We start from the raw sequence: 21,038 nt of genomic DNA, 5'->3' as shown, positions 1-21,038 counted from the left end.
CTTGATGCTGAGTTCAATCCCCAGTACCCACATAGTGGGTCCTGCAAGTTGTGTGGTCATGTGTGTGTGTGTGTGTGTGCACTCACACACATATATGTGCACACACACATATGTGCACGCACGAGCACACACACACAGAGTCCTTGTTAGTTTTTGCTAACTTAACATAGGCTAGAGTCATCTTGGAGGAGAGAACCTCAATTCAGAAAATGTCCCCACTAGACTGTGGGGACTTTACTTGATTAATGATTGATGTGGGAGGGTTCACCCCATTGTAGGTGGTAACATCCCTGAGCAAGTAGTCCTAGATGATAACAAAGCAGGCTGAGCACACCACCAGCAAAAAGCTAGTAAGCAGTGTTCCTCCATGGCCTCTGCTTCAGTTTCTGCCTTGAGTTCCTGCCCTGACTCCCCTCCCTGACAGACTGTGATGTGAAGTGTGGGCTGACAGAAGCCCTCTCTTCCCCAAGCTGGTCTTTTAATCACAGCAATAGAAACCTTAAATAAGAAACATACAAATGTAATTTGGAAAAAAGATTAAAAACACTGTGGCCTTTAGCTGTCGCGCTTTAGTCTGTTTCTGTAGTCAACAATTCGCTGTGGCTATGGGTTTGCCCATTCCAGATACTCTGAACCAAGGAAATTACACAAGACGTGGTATTTTACTTCTGATACTTCCACATAACAACATTTTCATTAGTATCTTTTTACCACTTCCTACTCTGTGGATATAGTACATCTTGATCTATATTCCTTGATTATGAATTCATGTCCAACACAGACTTTATAAAAATAAGAACCTGGGAAATGCGCTGTCAGAAGAGGGCGCCAGAGAGTTTGGGTGTGGCTTTCCTTTTCAGGTGAATAGGTGGCTTCGCCTATGCAGGGTTTGACCCAGAAACATCTTTTCTAAAGGGTACAGAGTGTTTTGGCTCTGAAAGTGACTGCCTGCCCCGCCCTGCCTTTGTTTCCTTTTCAGCAGGGTCTCGAATAGAGCAGGTTGCTTTCAAACTCCCCTTCAGGGATGCTTTCAGCTTCTGATTCTCCTTTACCACCTGAGTGCTGGGATTCCGGGCCTTCACCACCGACCCAGACTGTGCAGAGCTGGGGTGACAATCACTCTACTGCTGAGTGCTTATCCTCACACCTGTCCTTGAGATATGGACGCAGCGCTCTGACAGAAGGCCTTCTGATCTACAGTTGTTTCACTTCCGTCAGAGGCTCCAACCGCCACACGGGTAGCCAATCAAGCGTCTCTTACCCTGTTTTCCAAAGAGAGTCGAGACGCCTCTTGTTGGAGAATACTCTCCACTTCCCCCTCAGCTTCTGGTTGCTTCTTTGGGAACTTGATGGCCTCTTGAAGTTCTTGGATCTTACCCACAAGCCTCTCCTTTCCTCCGGGATGCATCTCACTCTGTGTTTCCACGGCCCTGAGGAAGGGACGAGGTGCTCTGGGTCTGGGTGTGAGCTCCCTCCTGTTGGTGATTGCGCACAGATGGTGTTCCCACCAGAACACTTACTTGCCCTGCCTTCCCTCCTCTTCTCGGACCCGGTTCAGGTGGCTGAACGGCTCTTCCAGCTTTCCTAATATGAGGAATTCCTGTCAGTGCTGTGGTCAGCCATGTCTCTGAGCTCTACTCTGGGGCTGCTGTTATTTTCACAGACCTGAGGCTCTAACCCCTATCCAGTCAGAGATTAGGTTTTGTTTGGCCTGAATTAGGTTTAGATTTTTAATAAATCACTATGTAAGAACAACATTTTATATGAACATCTAGAATTCTGAATTTTCTTTAAAAGTAGTCATATCAGCACAACAGTCTGTATTTCCACTGTGGAACTTGAAGAAAGCTTCCCCTTTAATACTCCACTCATTCTTGCCCTCCACCTGCAGGGTTCTAGAGACCACAGCTCAATGTCCCCAATGCTATGGCCTCTCATGCATTTCCTAGAAGCAGGACCAGGATGCTTCTTCACCTTACCTTCCATCTTCTCAGCCTGCTCCTTCAGGCGGGATTCAAGATCCTGCTTCTGCCTCTCCAACTCTGAAATCTGCTGCTTAAAGTCTGGGATCATCTTCAGAGAAGAGAGATTAATTAATGCCGAGTCCGGATTTTTATGCTCTCCAAACACTCACCCATCTCCTTGTTCAGCTTGTGGACTACTCAGGCTGTGTGTGTAACAGGCCAACTGAGGCTCTGGAATGCACTGGCATTACATCCCTCCCTCCCCCTTCATCTGAAGACCTAGGCCATGGCCTCAAGAAATCCCAGCATGCTCAGAGAGAGCAGTTCTCACATGGCTATCCTGAGAAGGAAAGCGGTGCATTGTGGGAAGGGAAGGGTCCCCGTGCTGAGCTGCTCCAATGAGTAGCAGTACCCTCTCACCTGGAAGAGGACACTCTATCTCAGAGTACTGTGCAGCTGGAGTTGCCCAGGGCTCCCCATAAGCTGTTCTCCTTTGTTATGCATCTTTTTGAATGTTCATCCCTTCCACACCCAGCCAAATAAAAAGCAGTTTTGTTTGCTCGTTTTGTTTTCCTGTTCTCTAAGTTTAAACAGACACCTAGGTCTCTGAAGCCCGAACACAGAATACCTCTTAGTGGTTCTCACTCTCCGCTCCTCACCAAGGTTTATCCAGGAATACACAAGCCTACCAAGTAAGGCCTTGAACTGCGGCACAGTTCCTGCTCCTGTAGACTCCTGGGGGATGTGGCCCTGAGACTCCCAACTTATGGCTTGGCCAGAGGAGGAAGAAAGAAGCAGAGTCACAGCAGATAGTAAGATAGAAGAAGTAGCCTCAAGGATTCTCTGCAGTCCCTGAGGCAGGGGAGCAGCCAGCATTGCCACAAGTTGCTGAGAATTGTGTAACAGAATGGGGTGGCTGCAGAGGACATGAAAGGCATGTGGAAGAGTGGTTAGTGACCTTTGAGAAGACCCATCAATCACACAGAAATGGGGTGGTGGCCACAACATACCATGGATAAGGAAGCATTTGTATGTGTGTATCTTTAAGGCATTGTGTGTGTAGATCCTGAAAGCATTGTGTGTCAGTGTGTGTATCTTGAAAACATTGTGTGTGTTTGTGTGTACATAGATCCTGAAAGCTTTGTGTGCATATGTGTACGTGTATCTTGAAAGGATTGTGTGTGTGTGTGTGTGTGTGTGTGTTTGTATCTTGTTTGTATCTTGAAAGCATTGTATGTGTGTGTCCGGAGAGCATTCAACAGGTACAAGTGAGAAGAAAGGACCAGACAAACACAACAAGAAGGGGAGACTCAGGGTATTTGGGGGATGAACAGATGGGCTGACATGAGCATGTTCCCCCTCAAGAGCCACACTTTTGCCTTGGTTTGCTTTTTGTTCCGTTACAAGAGTTTGGGGCTAGAACTAAACATATAAATGTAAGCTCACTCACAGAGTTTGAACCCACCACACTGGTAATCAACCACTCTCAAATCTCAGTGTTTTCCAGCCTGGGGACAAGATGTATGTTTATCTTCTGACTCAGTCATTTATCACCAAAGAACTAGTTAAAATGAGTTGTTTTGCTGCTGAGAACTGACTGTTGCTCCAGCAGCAAATATCGTCTCTGGGACAGTGGTGACGCGCAGTGGTGACGCGCAGTGGTGACGCGCAGGCCAAGGTGAGGCCATACCATGTTTTCTGACGTCAGCCTGGTGACCTCGTGCCGGATACTTTCATTGATGTCCGTCTCTTCTCTGAACAGCTTCTGCAGGTGGTTGATTTCTTGGCTTAGGTGCACGACTTTGAAGTTCAGACCTTCAATCTCTTTTTCATAGCAATCCTTCTGAGACTGGAAATGGTTCTCCAGAACACTGTTAAAAGGGTAGAAGAATGAACCCGTGGTCTCTGTGTTTCTGGGCTGGTCACAGCAGGTCATCATGCAGCAGCTGAGAAATCTAGGGTCAGCACGCCACCCTCAGGACCTAAAACTGACAATGCTTCTAGAGGAGACGGTGAGAATTAGGAACTGTAATCAAAAGACCCCTTCCCATGGTTCTAAAACAGTGAACAACAAATACATTTCATTTTAGAAGAAGCTCAGCTATGTTTTTACAGTTCATAATTGAAACCCTATGTTCTGTGTGGTACAGTTATGATTATGTGTTCATATACACTTGGAGGATTCACTGAGTGTACAAGATGGGGACCTAATGTGCGCCTTTGGGGGGCCTGATGTGAGCTAGAGGCAGTGGAGAGGCTGCATGAGCTAATAAAGGGATATATGAGAACTCGTGTGTGTCTGTATGTGTGTGTGTGTGTGTGTGTGTGTGTGTATGTGCAAATCCCATGGAAGCCAGAGGAGGGCATGAGTTTCCCTGGAGCTGAGGTTCTACATGGTTGTGAGCAGCCAAGGGAGTGCAGGAATCTAACAGACCCAGGTCCTTTGCAAGAGCAGTCGGTGTTAACCACAGCCATCTCTCCAGTACACATTTTGTTTGCTCTTTGATATAGGGTTTCTAGCCCAGGCTAGCCTTAGACTTCTTAGGTAGTTAAGGATGATCTTGGACTTCTCCATCTTTTTGATTTCTGAGTGCTGGAGTTCAGTGTGTGCCTCATCACACCCCATCTCTTAAGTGTGAGGGATGGAAATCAGAGTTTTATGTATGCCAGGCAAGCACTCTTTCTTATCAACTGAGCCAAATCCCCAGCCCTGTAACTAGTTGTTAGCAAACACTAGGCCTCTTCACTAGACAAATGGCTGAATTCTCAGAGAAGTCTTTCTAGGGGTTATTATGTGTCTACTCTAAGCAAAGTGAACTTCTCAACATTGTATATAGTCTCTGGAAAACAACCAAACCAAACCAAACCAAACCAAACCAAACCAAACCAAACCAAACCAAACCAAACCAAACCAAACCAAACCAAACCAAACCAAACCAAACCAAAAACAAACCAGAATCCCAGGGGAATATCTAACCGGGTTGCTTTCTTTAGTCCTTCGTAGGCAAACCAGAGTTCTCCATCTTCATTTAAATGTTCCAGATCTTCCACAGAGAGCCTAGAGAACAAATAAAGAAGACACAAAAGGAAGATGCCTTACTTACACTTTACATGGCTTGTGTATGTTATTCCTATAGGACTGTTCATCTTGCTTTATGAAAGTGTGTGTATGTGTGTGTGTATATGTGTGTGTGTGTGTATGTGTGTATATGTGTGTGTGTGTGTGTGTATGTGTGTGTGTGTGTGTGTATGTGTGTGTATGTGTGTGTATGTGTGTGTGTATGTGTGTGTGTGTATGTGTGTGTATATATGTGTGTGTGTATGTGTGTGTGTATGTGTGTGTGTGTGTGTGTGTGTGCTCATGTACAGGTACTGGTGGAGACCAGAACACAGCATCAGATCCCCTATGAAGCTGGAGTTGCAGGTGGGTGTGAATCATCTGACAGGGGTTCTGGGGACTAACCTCTGGTCCTCTGAAGGAGCAGCAAGCACTCTTACCCACTAAACCATCTGTCTTTCCAGCCCCCAACAGCATTTTGAGGCAGGGTCTCTCAGTCGCTTGGACTTCACTGAGTAGGCTACACTAGCTTCTCAGTAAGCCCAGGGATGCTTCTGTATTTACCTCCCCATTGGCTGGTTACAAGCATGTGATTCTTCTTTTGAAATACATGACTTGATTCTAGGGCTCACACTCACATGCTGACACTTTGCTGAGCCACTTCTCCAACCTGTTTTACATTTGTAAATGTCTGATAATGTAAAACTGATTACCTGCTTCTAACATCTTCGATGTCATAGCTCTCCAAAAGCTGCTTGGTGACCTCTGACATCCGTTCTAGAAGGAAAGAGGGAACAGGATAAATTGAGTTTGAGCGTGGCTTTGTTCCCCATGGCATCTCCAGAGTCGCTTCTACAGCCTGCCACTGAATAACCTACCAGCTGGCCACCAACCCACTAACTACCCTCTCAGGTAGCCAACTAACAAGCCTTCCGGACTACCCACTAACCATGCCCCTGGTACCTCTCATCTCCCGTTTCTGTGACTGCACGTGTTTTTCCACATCTATCTTCTGTGCCTGAAGCAGCTCGATCTCCTTCTCAAACTCAGAGATGGTCTAAATCAGAAAACAGCCATTATAATTCACACTAGGCAAGGGCACACTCCTGTCACACAGCAGAAGGTGGCCTGCACCTCCGTGCCGCGTCCTAGCTGGAATCGTATCGACCTCGTACAGCCTCACAGCTTGCCCTGAAGCAGCTCACCCGAGCAACTGTTTGCAGGTCTACTTGGTTGCCAGAATTAGCTTCCCGATTGTAAGGGAAGAAAACAGTTATGAGTTTGCCATGAGAAGGGCAGGGGGCTAGCCAGGTCAGGTGGGAAAGGGAAGGTGCTTTCTAGCAAGCTTCTGTCCTCAGCTAGGCTGAGAGGAGCAACAATCACAGAGCGTGGTTGCTGGGAATTGGACTCTGGAGGTATTGAATCACAGGTAGGGGAGGCTAGGCACCCTGGGAAGATCACGGCGGACAGTTTCCTATAAGCATCTCTGCTTTCAAAAGGTCTTCATCCACCATTATTCACACTGCACGTTCATCTCGAGGAAGACCACGGCTTGCGTATTTTGTAGTTAAGATAGATAGACGTATTCTTAAGGGTAGCAGGGGTTAAAAAAACAAACAAACAAACAAAAACACCTCCTCAAATACTCTGTTACTCTGAGTAGTGTCAGGCCCCAGCTTCTAACTCAGAGAGGAAGGGGATCAAACACCGAGTGCTCCACCCAGACACCTATCAGACCTAGAAGTGAGTAGAACAAGCCGAGCCCTCATCGGTTAGAAAATGAATCTACGCTGAACTGAAGGTTAAATGATGGGTTTGGGATCGTGTGCCAAGTTCATGGGTCTGAAGCCTTGATTCTCTTCGTGGTTCTGTACATATTTCAGGTAAAATTTACATGTTCCTACTTTCTTCAGACTGTACCACAAAGAGCTTAATACTGATGACTAAGACCCTTGAAAGCCAGACCTCTTAAAGCACCAGAAGAAGGGAGTGACATCTACTGGTGCCTCAGTCCAAGTGCAGGCTCACAATTCCCCCAGTCTAAGATGAGCCTGCAGAGATGGCCTTACAGTTAAGAGCACTGGCTGCTCTTCCAAAGGACATGAGGCTGGGTGCTCAGCATCCACATGCTAGGATTACAGAACTGCAACACTATTTCTGACTTTGGGGTTCTGGGGTTCAAAGCCAGAGCCTCCTGTGTGCTAGAAAGGCAATCTACTCTCCAGGCTGCGACCCCGGGCCTGGCCAGCCCACCTGAGGTCCCTCCTGATCACACGTGGGGATTTTGGGTAACAGTATAAAAGTAAAAAAAAAAAAAAAAAAAAAGGCAATGGTAACAATTTCACTTCAGTGCAGGGATTCATTCACAAGTTTATAACATGATGAGCAATAAGGGTTTGCCTGAATTTATAATTTAAATAGGAAGCATCCTCCTAGTCAGTGTACTTAAGTAACTGTACAGCTGCAGTCTTAGAGTGTTAGAAGCGGACTCGTCAAATATGAAATACACTTTCAGACAGCCCGGAGCCTGGGACTCGGGAGAATAGAGCACCCAGGTGTTGTGAGCCTTCAGTCTATATGGATGCTGCTGTTGTCTGATCCCTTGGGAACACGGAGACGCTAAAGCAAGATGGGGCTAGAAGCTATGGGACCACTCACCCCTCAGCAGCCCTTTCTCTTCCTACCGTCTCAGCTGCTATAAAAGAAAGCACCCTCTGTGACTCAGACTCTCGCTCCCCCAAAAGGCTGTTCCCAAACACCCTAGGCAAGATGGGGCTCCAGGGGGGCACCTCCTGTATGATAGACACACCTTACTTAGCTAAAGGGCTGAACCATTACTCCCTCTCCTGCCACCCAGGATTCCAAGATAATCTGAGTACAGGCTACTGAACCTTCTCATTTTTCCTGAATCTGTAAGAATCCCTGGCAATGCTGAGATCTCTGTGGAAACCTCTATGGTGTTAATAAATCTCTCAACAAAAGAATGGCCCATCTCCCTCCCCAAACTCCACCCCCCATAACCTGAATCTGAGACATTTTCACTGTTTCTGTGTAGATCAAGGGCGTCACCTAGAAGGCGGGTCTAGAAGGCAGCACACACCTTTGCCTGCTTGCTTAGGCGGGCCACCTCCCCCTTCAGGCTGTCAGAGGTGACCCGGCCCTCTTCTAGCTGGTGATGCAGCTGTGACCTCTCCTCCTTGAGGGATTTAATTTCTTCTCTCAGAGACTCTATCTGTTTTTCATAGGCTTGCGTTTTCAGCTCAAAACTTTTTTCAAGAAGTCTAGATGGTAAAAGAAGAAAATCTAACTCAGAGTTGTTCTTAATAGTTTTCGAACAAAACAATATACAATAAATATTGAGGAGACACCTCAGTGCCAAAGGAGGAGATGGGTAAGGACCCACTGCGGCCAGCGGAGAAGCCAGATTCCTGTTGTTTCCTGTTTAGAGTCTTAGATCACCTGGTGTGAGAAACTCTATGATCATCACAGCACAGAGCAAAGAGGCTGGACTTCAAATCACACTGGGTCCTGGAGTATTGCCATACGTAGGTTCCGTGCTGTTCCCTGGGTGGGATGTAGTCCCTCAGCAAAGACCTGGCATATTCTGTCAAGTTCTGGCCCTTCTAAGTGCTCAGGACCCACAGGGGTCTGGTTTAGTCCTTAAAAATACAGGTGGAGCATCACAAATCCCCCAAATGAAATCAGAAATACTAAGACCCCAAATGATACCACCCGTGTGATAACGAAAGGTTCCATCTTTGAAATGTTTAGGATTTGGGACTGCGGAAGGAGGGGTGCTCTCTTAGTGATGTCTACACCAAGTCCCCAAAATATAGAACACTGAAACCAAAGCCCTTCTGGCCCCAAGCTTCAGATAAGGAACATAAACAAGAGGGCCATTTCTATATTCAGAGATCTTGCCTTCCAAGAAATTTAGAAATTATCTATCTGTTTGTCTGTCTGTCTGTCTGTCTATCTATCTATCTATCTATCTATCTATCTATCTATCATCTGTCTGTCTGTCTGTTTGTCTATCTATCTATCTGTGTGTGTATACATGTGTCTATGTGTGAAAGCAGGTGTCTGTGTCTGGGTGTACGAACTGTGTACCCTGATGCTTGCACCTTTGCACATGGAGGTCAGAAGAGGGGATCACATCCCTCCGAGTTAGAGATACAGGTGTCTTTGGACACCCAACTTACATGAGTGCTGGGATTCAAACTCTGGTTGCTCAGCAAGCACTCTTAACTATTGGGCCACCTCTCCAGTCCCTGTTTTATGAATTTTAGAATATATTTTGGCAAAGCCAGGTGCCCCCAAAGTATGCGGAAACCGAATTTCTTGTGATAGGGTCACTGAATTGAACAGGTGGTGACGGACTAAGCTGATGGCTACAAAGAGATACGTGATACAGACAAACTTTGCTTATTCTATAGGGTCCAGTCAGAACTGAAGCAGTCCCAGGAGCTCTGTGAGCTTCCTGCAGCCTCGCGCGCTGGGATGCCGACCCAGAGCCTCGATTGGTTTGCTCTAATAGCCCAAAGGAGGAGGAGACTTTGAGGAAGAGACCTATGCTCCACAAAGATTTCTGTTTCATGTCTTTTTATAGATATTAATAAACCTTTAAACTTTGTAATACTCCCCTAAAACTGACTATAGTATTCTCTCTTTTTTTAAAACTTGTTTTTTAAAATAATTTACTTGTATTTATATGTGTTGGTGTTTCTGCCTGCATGTATGGGTGTGTGAGGATATCCGATCTCAGAATTACAGAGAGTTGTTAGCTGCTATGTGGGTGCTGGGAATTGAACCTGGGTCCTCTCAGAAGTAGTCAGTGCTCTTAATGGCTGAGCCATCTCTTCAGCCCCTGTAGTATTCTCAAGATGCCAGTAAAAATCAAAACCAAAACTAAACCTGGAGTCTGAGGCACAGTAAACCTCAGATCCAAAGCCTGAACCTGTTGGGTCTGATAGTAGTTTGTGTCTCTGAGGATTGTGCAGGGACCAGGCATACACGGGTAGATGACCAGGGGCCAAATGGAGCTGCGAGGAGGCCTGAGACACAGTTTTGTTCACAGGCCTATACAGCCCCACTCAGGCAGGACAGCAGGGAGCTCAGGGCAACCTGTGCCAGCCAGTTCCTCAGTCTTTGGACGTCTCCTTACCCACCTGCTTCCCTAGAGCCTGGTGTTCTGCTAACTGCACAGGGAAGTGGTACCTCATCATCCCGGCCGCCCTGAGATTCTGTCTCCCAGGAAACATAATAAAAATATTTCACATCCCCCATCATGTCCCACACTTAGACATATAAACCATGGACTTCTTCTGAAAAAAGGACTGGAATCTCTGAGAATTAGCAGATGGTTTATAACTAAGACCAGGAGGGGGCTGATCCAATCCAATGCTATGGGACCAGTGAGGGTCCATCAGTAGCAGCAGTGTGGACAGTTCGAAGCATGGGCATCATTTGAAGCCATACACCGTAGAACTGGGCCCTTGAGATTCTAAAAATCCCACTTCTTAGAATATCCACACTCTCCCTGCCAGGATCTGGATTATACCAGCTTCAAGCTGAGAATCGAATCAGAAAAGAGCAGAGTGAATGGGGGTGTAGCTCTGTAGATGGAGTCCTTAAATAGTGAGCCCAAGGCCCTAGGTTCCGCTCCCAGCAATGCATAAACCTGCTGCGGTGATCTACAGAGAGACAGGGGATCAGAGGTTCAAGGACATCCTTGGCTCTGTAGGAGGTTCAAAGGCAGCCAGTGATGCCTGGGACCATGTCATAACAAAAGAAAAGAGAAAAGGGAAAGGAAGGGAGGGAGAGGAAAGAAGAAAGAAGGGGAAGGGATGGGCCAGCTGAGTGAGGGACATGGTAGCTTGAAGCAAGCATTTCTTACAGTCTTTGCTGCTCTTCCTTCTGCACGTCATCAAACAGCTGCCTGGTGAGCTTGTCCAGTTTTTCTGCGGACAGAGAACAGCCTTAGAAACAAATCTGCAAGACAATGTCTTAAGTGTCTCACACTTCAGAGCCACCTTGGAGGATGTTTTTTTTACTGTGGAGACTCAAGGCAAGTCTTCATAAACTAGGTAAGTAGGTTAGGGGTGTCAAAAAAATAACAGCTCTACTAAGATTATCCACCCAAGTATGCCATGGCCATTGGTACCGAACAGCCTGTTTTTCGGTTACATGTCTGAGAATTTAAATATTCTTGTGGAAAACTCCACTTGCAGAAGTTAGAACTCCCTCTCTGCAAAACAACCATTCAAGAGTAGTGTGATAAAAAGCATTTCAGTGGGGTGAGCCCCTCCCTGCTCAGGCTCCAGGTTCTTCCCTAACATCTCTGCCTCTCACTATCTCCAGAGGGTTCCAAAGCCTGGTCTACAGTTAGGGTGTGCCTTCTTGCTAGAACCCCAGAAGTCCTGTCCTAGGGGCACTGACAACACCCCCTCCACCCTGGCTGCTCCTCCACACAGCCCTGCATCCCAGGTCTGGCACCCCTTTCGTCCTCATGCTGGGCAGAGTATGTGCAAGGTCCCCCAGGCCACTCATGAAATTCTTACATACTTATATGCACTCATATGTTCAAAGACACACACTCATATACACATCTCCACATACACACTCATGAAGGCTCATGAACACTCTTACACAGTCACTCATACAAATCCCATAAACTCGCACACTCTTACACATAAATTCTCATATACACACTCAAACGCTCACCCACTCACACACATATGAACAACACAGTATACACAAACATACGACATAGTACATACTCATACTCTCTTCCTTGGGTAAAACCTCAGGGCCGCTGGTTATGGGGCACAGACAGGGAGAACTGCATACCTTTTATACACACTTATCCCTTTGAGGCATGATGCGCCAACTACACATCGGAGACCCCGTTGAACCCACAGTGCTGAGTGACGCCCAGGGCTGGTACCTTTCAGCTCCTCAGTCCTCCCTTGCAGCATCTGCTCTGCTTGTTCCCTCTGCAATTCCAGCTCTGCATTGTGCTTCTGCAGCTTAGACAATCTCTAGTGAAGGGAAGGGACATCAGAAGGCCTTAGTGACCCTGCCACTGGCCCGGGTGACAAGCTCTGTGCCGACGTCTTCGATCACATATGCTTGGCTCAGCCAGTATTAACCGCCTGCACCAGCCAAGGAATGTCTCATGCCTCTCCCAAGTTCTGAATACCCAGGGTAGTTTATTAATTAACGTCTTAGTTCACAACACACGGTGGATTCACAGTTTGAGACTGCTGTGATTCAGGGAAGTGTGGGGGGGGGGTGGTGACAGGGCACAGTCTGTTATTTCAGCCTCTCTTGATGAAAGGCCTGCAGGGCTGGAAGTGTGGACCCCTTGATGGGGATGACCATGACTGTCAGAACCACCGATGGCCCCAGCAGCAGTAAGGGCACCCCTGAGCACTAAGAGGGCATAGGGAAGCCCTCTGGGGACTTATGACTATCAATGTGGGAGCCTCAAGACTTTGGAAGGCACAGGAGAACAGACAGCAATGAAAGGAACTCTGTTAGAAAATGCTAGAATCCACCCATTCATGCCTGTGTGGAGCCCATGGTAGACACTGGTTAAATGATTTCACAAGAAAACTTTACCCTTAAATCTTTTTCCAGTCCCCTTTTCTTTTCTTTTCTTTCTATTTTAAACACAATAAAACTAAAGTTCAGAGGGTCAGTGACTCAGCCAAGCTGTACAACCTGCCAGCAGTAAAGTTAGGATATTAATCGAGGATGCTGGGATTTCTCACTAGACCTCAGAGATAAAAATCTTCTCCAGATCCTAAGTTACGGGTCAGGAAAAGGAGGCCTTTGGGGTCCATGCAGGTGGACATGTGACAGAGAGGAAGCAGCCAGCTGTGCTCCTTGGGACTTGTGACAACTTATAAAGGCAGTTAGGGCTCCCTTGTCACGGCCATGACGTCCTGCTTTATTGAAGTACAGGCAACATTTGCCTACTCTACAGAGACAGGAAGATGTCCCCACCCCTCCCACTTCCCCTCCTGACCTCCTCCATCGTGTCCTTGTATCTCTGGCCTTTCTCTTCATAGTTGTGCCGATGGGCAGCTGCTTTTTCCAGCTCTGCTTCCAGCTTCTGAACCTTTTCCAGATCACCGACCCGCAGAGCGGCCAGGCTGGTCACCTTCTCCACCAGCCCGTGGTTCTCTCTGCTCTAGAGAGAGACTTGGAGGTCAGAGGTTAGCTCAGAGTGAAGCAGCTGCTGTGTCCATGCCTCACACTCCAAGGTGGCCTCTGTCGACAATAGTCACCTTTACTACAAGTGACATTTATTAGCATCTTCACAGAGAACCGAGTGAGGCAGATTCTTTCTGAGCTGGTGACTCCTGTCATGTACGGCCTTTCTGCTCCTGAGACTCCACAACAACTTTAATGATCAAGGTGTACTGGTTTCTCTTAAAAATCATATACTGTACCCTTATCTATGGGCTCAGGATATGACTATTTGAAAAAAGAAACAAAACCCAAAGGACTTCTTAAGTGGGAACTTGGGTAGCTCCAGCAGCCATGGGGTTGGTCTTGGGAGCACAGCTGGTGCACTTAGTAGGTCAAGATAGACCTATAGAAGGCAGGCAAAGGCAGGGGGAAAGAGCTGCCTCCAAATCCAAAGTGCTTTGGGCTTCCAGAATCCACAAACATGCTAGATGGGCAAGGTGGCACGCCTGTAATTCCAGCCTGGGAAGGTACAGCCAGGGGATTCCTAGAGAAAGCTGGCTAGTAGGAGTTACTAGCAATGTGAGTGAGCTCTGGGTTTGACTGACAGTCCCTGCTTCAGAAAGAATAATCAAACATGAACACACATGTGTGTGCACTTACATGTGTACCCTACATATATGAACATACACACGCACGCACACATGCACACATGCATATGCACACACACATGAACAGATGCATATGGATGCCTACCTGATCCTCCAGCTTCTTCTGCAAGCGCTGGACCCTGTAAGTCAGCTGAATGTTGAGCACAAACCTGCGGATGTTCTGGAACCTACGCCGGGCCAACCATGCCCTCGCATACTTCTGAAGGATCACCGCCTTGTGCTCCTGCAGCAACTGGAGAAGGAGCTTGGTGCAATGTCAGCCAGACCTCCTGTCTCTCTCCCTCTCTGGGTCTGTCACCACTGGGAGAGCCAGCCCTGGAGCACCCGCAGTGCAGACCAGGAGTCTCCCATCACTGACCCACTGAGCCTTCATCCCAGGCTTTTAAAGCAACCCCTCAGGCAAACCCACAGGGCCGTGAGGATCCCTCTGTCACCAGGACCCTTGCATCAAGGAAGGCTCAGCGAGTAACAGCAGCCTAATTTCCCCCATACCTTCCGGTACTGCCTCCTGGCAAGGAAGCCCCTGGTGTAAGCCTGGATGGTGATGGTGGCCACGCGGATCAGCTGGTACAGGCTACGGACCAGGTAGCCTCGGCAATGCTTCTGGAGAATGATGGCTGCCCAGGTCTCTTTCAAAGCAGTGGCAGTGATGGCCTTCCTTGGGTGAAGAGACAGCAGCGTAAGTGGGTGGCCAGAGAGAGTAGGTGGCACCTTTCAGTGACAGGGGTGGGGGGTCCTCAGGTTCTGACTTCTCTACCGTCAAATAGTTCATCCTGATGCAACTTCAGACCTGTCTGTGCTCACCCTGACCTCAGTGTGGTACTGAGGAGTCATGTGGGATCCCTACACGGTGTCGGTTTGCTCCAGTTAATGCACAGGTACATACGTGTGCACAAACACACAGCCCAAGACCACAGAGACTGTGATGACAATCAGTACCCCAGAACCCCGCTTGCTCACACATCCATTTGTGGAAGATGGGCTGGAAGCTGCAGATCTGGAGCTGGCAGGCTGCAATCCGAAAGTCAAACGGGCTGTGGCCGAGACCATCATGCCTGGGTGGGTGCGGGGGGAGCACAGCTGGCTGGAGCCAGCTTTTGAGCTGGACACTTGACCCTGCTTGTTTTGTGATTGTAAGGGGTGGCCTGGTGACGTGGCCTCTGAACAGCACAATATGAGTCAGAGTCAAGGAGGGGTGGGTTTTATCCTTTTTAACCTTAAAATTTATCTATTTATGTGTCTGTGTGAGAGCTTGGCGCATATGCACAGGTGTGTACGCGTGTGCACATGGAAGCCGGAGGAGAACGTGATGTCCCTACTCTCACTCTCTGCCTTATTCACTTGAGACAAAGTGTCTTATTGAACCTGGAACCGGGCTGGTAGCCAGGAAGCCCCAGCCGTCTTCCTGCCTTTCTGGTTACAGGCGTGTGTGGACAAGCTCAGCTGTTTCTATGTGGTGCTTGGATACAAACTGTTCTAAGTTGTTATACCCTGCAGTAAGCACTCTCTCCTACAGAGCCGCCTCTCCAGCCCTTATTTACTTACTTATTTAGAGACAGGGTCTTGCTGTGAGGTCTTGACTGGTCTAGTACTCATTATGGGACCCAGCCTTGCCTCAAACCCAGCGATCCCCTGACTCAGTCTCCTGAGTGCTAGGATTACAGGACATATACAGAGAGGACGCCCCATGCACTTGGTCCCCCTCCACAGGGCTGTTTCTGGCTACTTTCTTGGTCACACTGTGTCATGGCAATAGAAGCCATTATCAGAGACGAAAACAATTCATACTCCAAAACCATGATCTGAACAAATCTCTTTTCTTTACAAAGTGTCAAGCCTCAGGCCCTTTCTTACAGCTATGAAAACCAGACTGATGTACCCGCTTTCAGTTGAATCAGAGGCCATGAACTTGTTAAGGCCTCCAATAGTTATTATCTGACTCCACATGGAAAAATGTGTCCACGTCTGCCTACAGTATAGGAGGTCAACATAGGCTCTTCTCTTCAGAGTGTATGGAAGAGGAGGAATCCATGAGAAGGGAGATTTATGAGTGGCCAAGAAATATAAGTAAAATAACCATGAAATAATCTCTATAGTATGTTGTAGAAAAAAAGAAAAGTCATCCTGCCTGTGAAGAGCTGGCACACAGGACAGGCCCTTCTCATACCCATGCCCATGGTCACTGGAGGAGACTTCTGGCACATTCCTGTGGCCATAGAGCAAGAGAAGGGGCCCTGTCCTTGGCTCCTCCTTGGGTACATCAACAGCGAAAGCCCTGTGATCTAGCTGCTCTCTATGGGCCAGAATACCCCACTGTTTGTTGATCTGGGAAGTGATTGGTGTAACCCCAATGCCACCTTCTTTATCCACTTACCTCACTGTCTGCTGACCCCGGAAGTACTGCTGGATTGTCAGGGCAGCTTGTCTCTCTCGGAGGAACTTCCTCCTCTGCAGCCAACCACGCACATGCTTTTGGATCACAATACAGTCCTGCCTCAGTTTATCCAAGCGGAGTTTCTCTAAATAAGCCACTTGTCCTGCCCTGAAGAAAATTTTGGTTCTACCAAACTGGTACTGGTTAGAATCCTGGAAGAGAAGGAAGATATAACTACAATATGTGTGTGTGTGTGTGTGTGTGTGTGTGTGTGTGTGTGTGTGTGTGTGTGTATTTGCAATTTGGGAGAGTTAAAAGATCCTCAAATCATTGGTATCACTTGTACACAAGGCAGAGAAAAACAGAATCACAGTCTAGAAACTTCTACTTCAAGGTGCATATTGTTTTCTGTCCTGGTTTTAGGTTTAAGTGTCTGTCCCAATTCCTGGCTGTCATAGCTTGCCACCTTCACACCCTATTCCATGTCTTGACTGTCATCGCTTGTCATCTCCCTTCTTTCTGTCCTAACTCATCGCCTCAGCAATAATCTCAATTCATGCTTAGCAGCAGGACCACTTGGCTGGGTTACCGCCTCATCTGACCTTGTCCTGTCAGATGGTACTAGATCATGTTCGATGGAGGATGGTATTGGATCATGGGAGGATGGCTGTGGGTCTCCACTGGAGATTCCTGCTGTCAAGGGGTCTTACCACAGGGCCATGACAGCTGCTATCTTACTAGTACATGAAGAGATGTGTTTGAGAGGCATACTGCTGGAAAGAGCCCAGCAGGCCAGACCAACCTGGATGAGCCTGTGCAAAACCACCTTGCACACCTTCTTCTTATTATCACTGAGGGACAGCTCCTGCTGGGTCATGAGGATGCCATAGCGACTGTAGAACTCCAGGTACGTCCACCTGCAAAATCAGAGAACTGGGCAGGTGTATCATGGAGAAGGCTCTTCGTGCAGTAGACTGTGCTGAACCCCCATCCCCCACTCTCAGAGGGGACATGGCGGAGTCTGCTCTGGTGACACTCTCTGTGTTACACTAAGACCATCCAGCATGTGCACCTTCTCTATGAACGGACTTAACCAATCCTCCATCCCTCTGACCCTCCTCAGCTCCTGATCCGACAAGGCAGCTGAGATCAGCAGCAACAGCTAGGATGGGGGCCTGGGGTGCTGGAAGCTTCTGAGATACACACAGCATTTGTGTCACAGTTTGGACATTACCTATGTCCCAAAGACTTAGAGGTGGGAGGATAGGTCCTTAGTACAGTGTCCAGAGGTGAGAAGTTCTTGAAAGAGACTGAATCTTGAGGGTTCTAGCCTAACTAATGGGTTAGCCCAGGGATGGAGTCTGTTAGATGCTATTGGGGGCGGGGAACCAGGAAGGATAGGGCTAAGTTGGAGGCAGTAGCTCACTGTGGGTATGGCTTTGGCAGTTGGCCCCTTCTTATCCCTCTGACTGCCTCCTGCCTTCAGTGACGTGAGACACTGTGGTCCATAGGTACCCCTCGCCATGACGCTGTGCCCAGAAGCAACAGAGCCAAATGGCCATGGACTACAACCTTTGACACCATAAGCCAAAATAAATGCATCTCTCTTGTCTCCTTGGGGATTTTGTCACGGTGAAGAAAGATGAGTATTTCTCACTTGTCTCCCAGGATAATGCACCTTACAAAATGCAAAGCACACAAAAAATATTGCCACCCCCCGCTGTTCTCAGCAAACACTTGAACGGGGACTGACAACTATTAGGTCCATTGTGGACTCCCCAAAAGGCAGGGCCATTGATGGTGTCCTAAAGGACAGGCTGGGCTCAGCTACCAGGATGGCTACCAGCTGTCGGGTAAACAAAACAAACAAACAAACAAACAAAAAAAAAAAAACCGTAAACTCCGTGTTCTTCAGAAACCTCATCAAGCAGCTGTTTGTCAGGAAAATCCATTACTACCCTCACCTGCCCCCTACAGTCAACCACTTCCCACATAGGGCATCCAGTTCCTGTTTAACTCAACCGGGTCTGCAACAGATAAAGTCCCCACACTAGCCCAGGGCTGTTTGGTCTGTACCCACCTGCCACGTACCACACCACACACTCGTGCACTGGACCCGAGTTTGATTCCCCCCAACCACACCACACACCAATAAAGTTCCTACCAATGGGTGTGGTCCTCTTTGATGGCTTCTCTGTGCCTTCTCTCCTAACAACCTACCTGGAAGGGTAGCTCTGGGCACTGATTCGAATCGTTTCTAAAACGCCACAGGCTCGCAGCTGCTGGACAATCCGTTTAGAGTCAAACCTTAAAGTGATTTTATAATGTGTTAAGGTTTTACAATTACTGGGTGACGAAGATCATGTGCACAGGGGGGCCTGGGCTTCAGGCCCCCAGGCAGCAGGATTCAGCCCCATTGTCCCTTCATCCCCAACACCTATAGGGAAAGGAGGTCTGGGGGGTGGGTGATAAGATAAGGGCCGCCTAGTGGGGGAAATACGTTTCACCAGGTAAAAGGAAGTGTGAGCAGTAACATTTCAGCCCCTTTCCAGTGGGGGGATGCCCTTTACGAAGTGCCCTACAGTAGCTTGGGGCACAGGTCTAGCGCTGTTGGTAGCTTACACACATGCTCTCTTATGTGCACAGAGAGGCGGGGTCCTGGGTGTCTGTCTACCCTTGGCTTGCAGACAATTATTTCAGCCCCCTTGCTCAGCCCTGAAGATATGGTGGTCTAGCCAGACAAGTGGTGTAAAGATGTAAAAGGCCACCCTGCTTGAATGGTTAAAGAACTCAGAAACAGTAAAGTTCACAGGAAATCTCAGGAAACTCCAAAATCTTGGTGATCTGAATGAGAGATCCCCACAGGCTGTGCTTTTATTGTTGTTGTTGTTATTGTTGTTGTTGTTTGTTTGTTTGTTTTGAGACAGGGTTTCTCGGTGTAGCCCTGGCTGTCCTTGAACTCACTCTGTAAACCAGGCTGGTTTCAAACTCAGAGATCCATCTGCCTCTGCATCCTAACTACTGGGATTAAAGGCGTGTGCCGTCACTGCCAGACACGACATAGTCTCAGTTGTAACCTGTTTGGAAAGGCTAGGGGACCTTTAGGAGTTGGAGCCTTATGAGAGGAAGCAGAGTATGTGTGTTGGAAGCGGGATGCTTTGAGAGTTTATAACCTTGGCCCATTTCCAATTAGCTCTTCCTGATGTGAGATCTTAGCTTCTTGCTGTGGCTGCCTGCTGCCTTGCCTCCTCCGCCACTAGAGAGTCTCCCTCTGGAACCATCAGCCCAGGAACGTTCTTCCTTAAGTTGCCTCTGGCCAGGGTAGGATGTCATTTTTGCAGGGCTTTTCTTCCGGTGAGAGGAATACTTACTCAAAGGGCAGTTTTCCGTCATTTGGCTTGATGCACCGAACGTAGTGGGGTGTGGTGGCATTCAGGGTTTCCATGAGCAAGTACAGAGAGCTGCGGAACTAGGAAGCAGGGCCAGGGATGAGAGGCTACTCGGTCATAACTTACTGCTTATTTCGAGACAAATAAAGATGATCAGTAAGAAGAGGGAACTTTGGGGCTGGAGAGATGGCCCGGTCATTAAGAGCACTTGAGGCTCTACCAAAGGACCTCAGTACCCACATTGAGTGGTTTACAGATGCCTACAGGTGATCCAACATCCTTTTCTGGCCTCTGTGAGTACCTGTGTACACTCTACACATACACACACCCCATATACATAAAGAGAAGTTTTAAAAAATTCTTTCAAAAGAGGAGGTACCATCATACAAGCATCTCTCAGGGCAGGCTTTGCACTATGACTGTGGTTAGCAGGTGCATCCTGCCTGACCAGGGTTCCCTGGCATTGGAAAACTAATATACCACATGACTTTTCGTGGGTAGGGAGGGGGCACTGGGATGTGCTAAACTGAAGTTAGGTTGAAGATGGGTTGGAAGAGAAGTCTGTTGTCGGAGGCCAGGCCTGGGCGGTGGGTCCCAGGGTCATCTGGCTCCCCAGAGCTTGGCCTTACTGGTGACCACCTCCCTCCCACCTCGTTCCTGTGTACCTTGTTTCCCACTGTGGTCCGGAAGTGCTTGGTGTTTGGCTTGATGACCTGCTTTGCAGATTTGACTGTGATCATTGCCCCAAAGGGAGAAGACGGAACAGGGCTTTCTTGAAAAAAGGCGGCACAGAGATGAAACTGGAAGGGAACAGGGAGGGTTTTAGTGTCCTTGCCAGCACAGATCCAGCACACAATCCTGACAGCTATCTAAGTGACAGGGCCCAGGGTGATGGCCCCAGCCACTTCCACAGTCAGAACTCCATTGTCTAGGGAGGGCCTCCTGCATGGTGGGCTTCCTGGGACTGGGAGAGAGAGGACAACTGTGCAGATGTCGGAATGCATGCACTACTCCATCTTGGCAGAAGAGAAGAGACATCTCCTGGCCCTGCTGGGCCCTTTGGCTCGGCTAAACTCTCTTCGGAGCCCAGCAACTGCTCTCTGCAGACCCAAGCCCTACTCATAAATCAAAGCCATTAGTGATGTCTGGCCGCACCCTGCTCACAATGTTAAACCCACATCCCTACATCTATGTGTATATGTGGATGCTTTCATGTATAGTGTGCATATGTGTGTGTGTGTTCTTGAGTGTGAACGTGTGTGTAAATATGCATACACATGCATATGGAAGCCGAAGGACAATCTTGGGTGTTGCACCTCAAGAACATTGTCTACCTTGTTTGTGAGACAAGGACTCTCACGGAGAGTTGGAGCTCACCCAGGTCAG

General features: G+C 48.1%; 1 protein-coding gene across 1 annotated transcript in view; it reads right to left on the bottom strand.

Annotated features, from left to right (window-relative positions):
- The window catches only part of MYO5C (myosin VC), a gene marked incomplete at both ends in the record, with an annotated part of 71,018 nt that overhangs the window by 13,142 nt on the left and 36,838 nt on the right, over positions 1-21,038 (bottom strand). Inside the window, 18 exons of the mRNA XM_080934343.1 lie at positions 1,262-1,430; positions 1,521-1,584; positions 1,980-2,073; positions 3,655-3,835; positions 4,942-5,022; positions 5,736-5,799; positions 5,986-6,079; positions 8,123-8,303; positions 10,919-10,982; positions 11,969-12,062; positions 13,055-13,219; positions 13,975-14,121; positions 14,382-14,547; positions 16,264-16,475; positions 17,066-17,180; positions 18,484-18,570; positions 19,635-19,732; positions 20,318-20,452. Coding sequence (XP_080790469.1) covers positions 1,262-1,430; positions 1,521-1,584; positions 1,980-2,073; positions 3,655-3,835; positions 4,942-5,022; positions 5,736-5,799; positions 5,986-6,079; positions 8,123-8,303; positions 10,919-10,982; positions 11,969-12,062; positions 13,055-13,219; positions 13,975-14,121; positions 14,382-14,547; positions 16,264-16,475; positions 17,066-17,180; positions 18,484-18,570; positions 19,635-19,732; positions 20,318-20,452 — 2,211 coding nt within the window. The remainder of the gene's footprint in view (positions 1-1,261; positions 1,431-1,520; positions 1,585-1,979; positions 2,074-3,654; positions 3,836-4,941; positions 5,023-5,735; positions 5,800-5,985; positions 6,080-8,122; positions 8,304-10,918; positions 10,983-11,968; positions 12,063-13,054; positions 13,220-13,974; positions 14,122-14,381; positions 14,548-16,263; positions 16,476-17,065; positions 17,181-18,483; positions 18,571-19,634; positions 19,733-20,317; positions 20,453-21,038) is intronic.

This window comes from Micromys minutus (genome assembly GCF_963924665.1).
Source record: "Micromys minutus genome assembly, chromosome: 21".
Classification (NCBI taxonomy): domain Eukaryota; kingdom Metazoa; phylum Chordata; class Mammalia; order Rodentia; family Muridae; genus Micromys; species Micromys minutus.
This window is presented reverse-complemented; position numbering and strand designations above follow the sequence as displayed.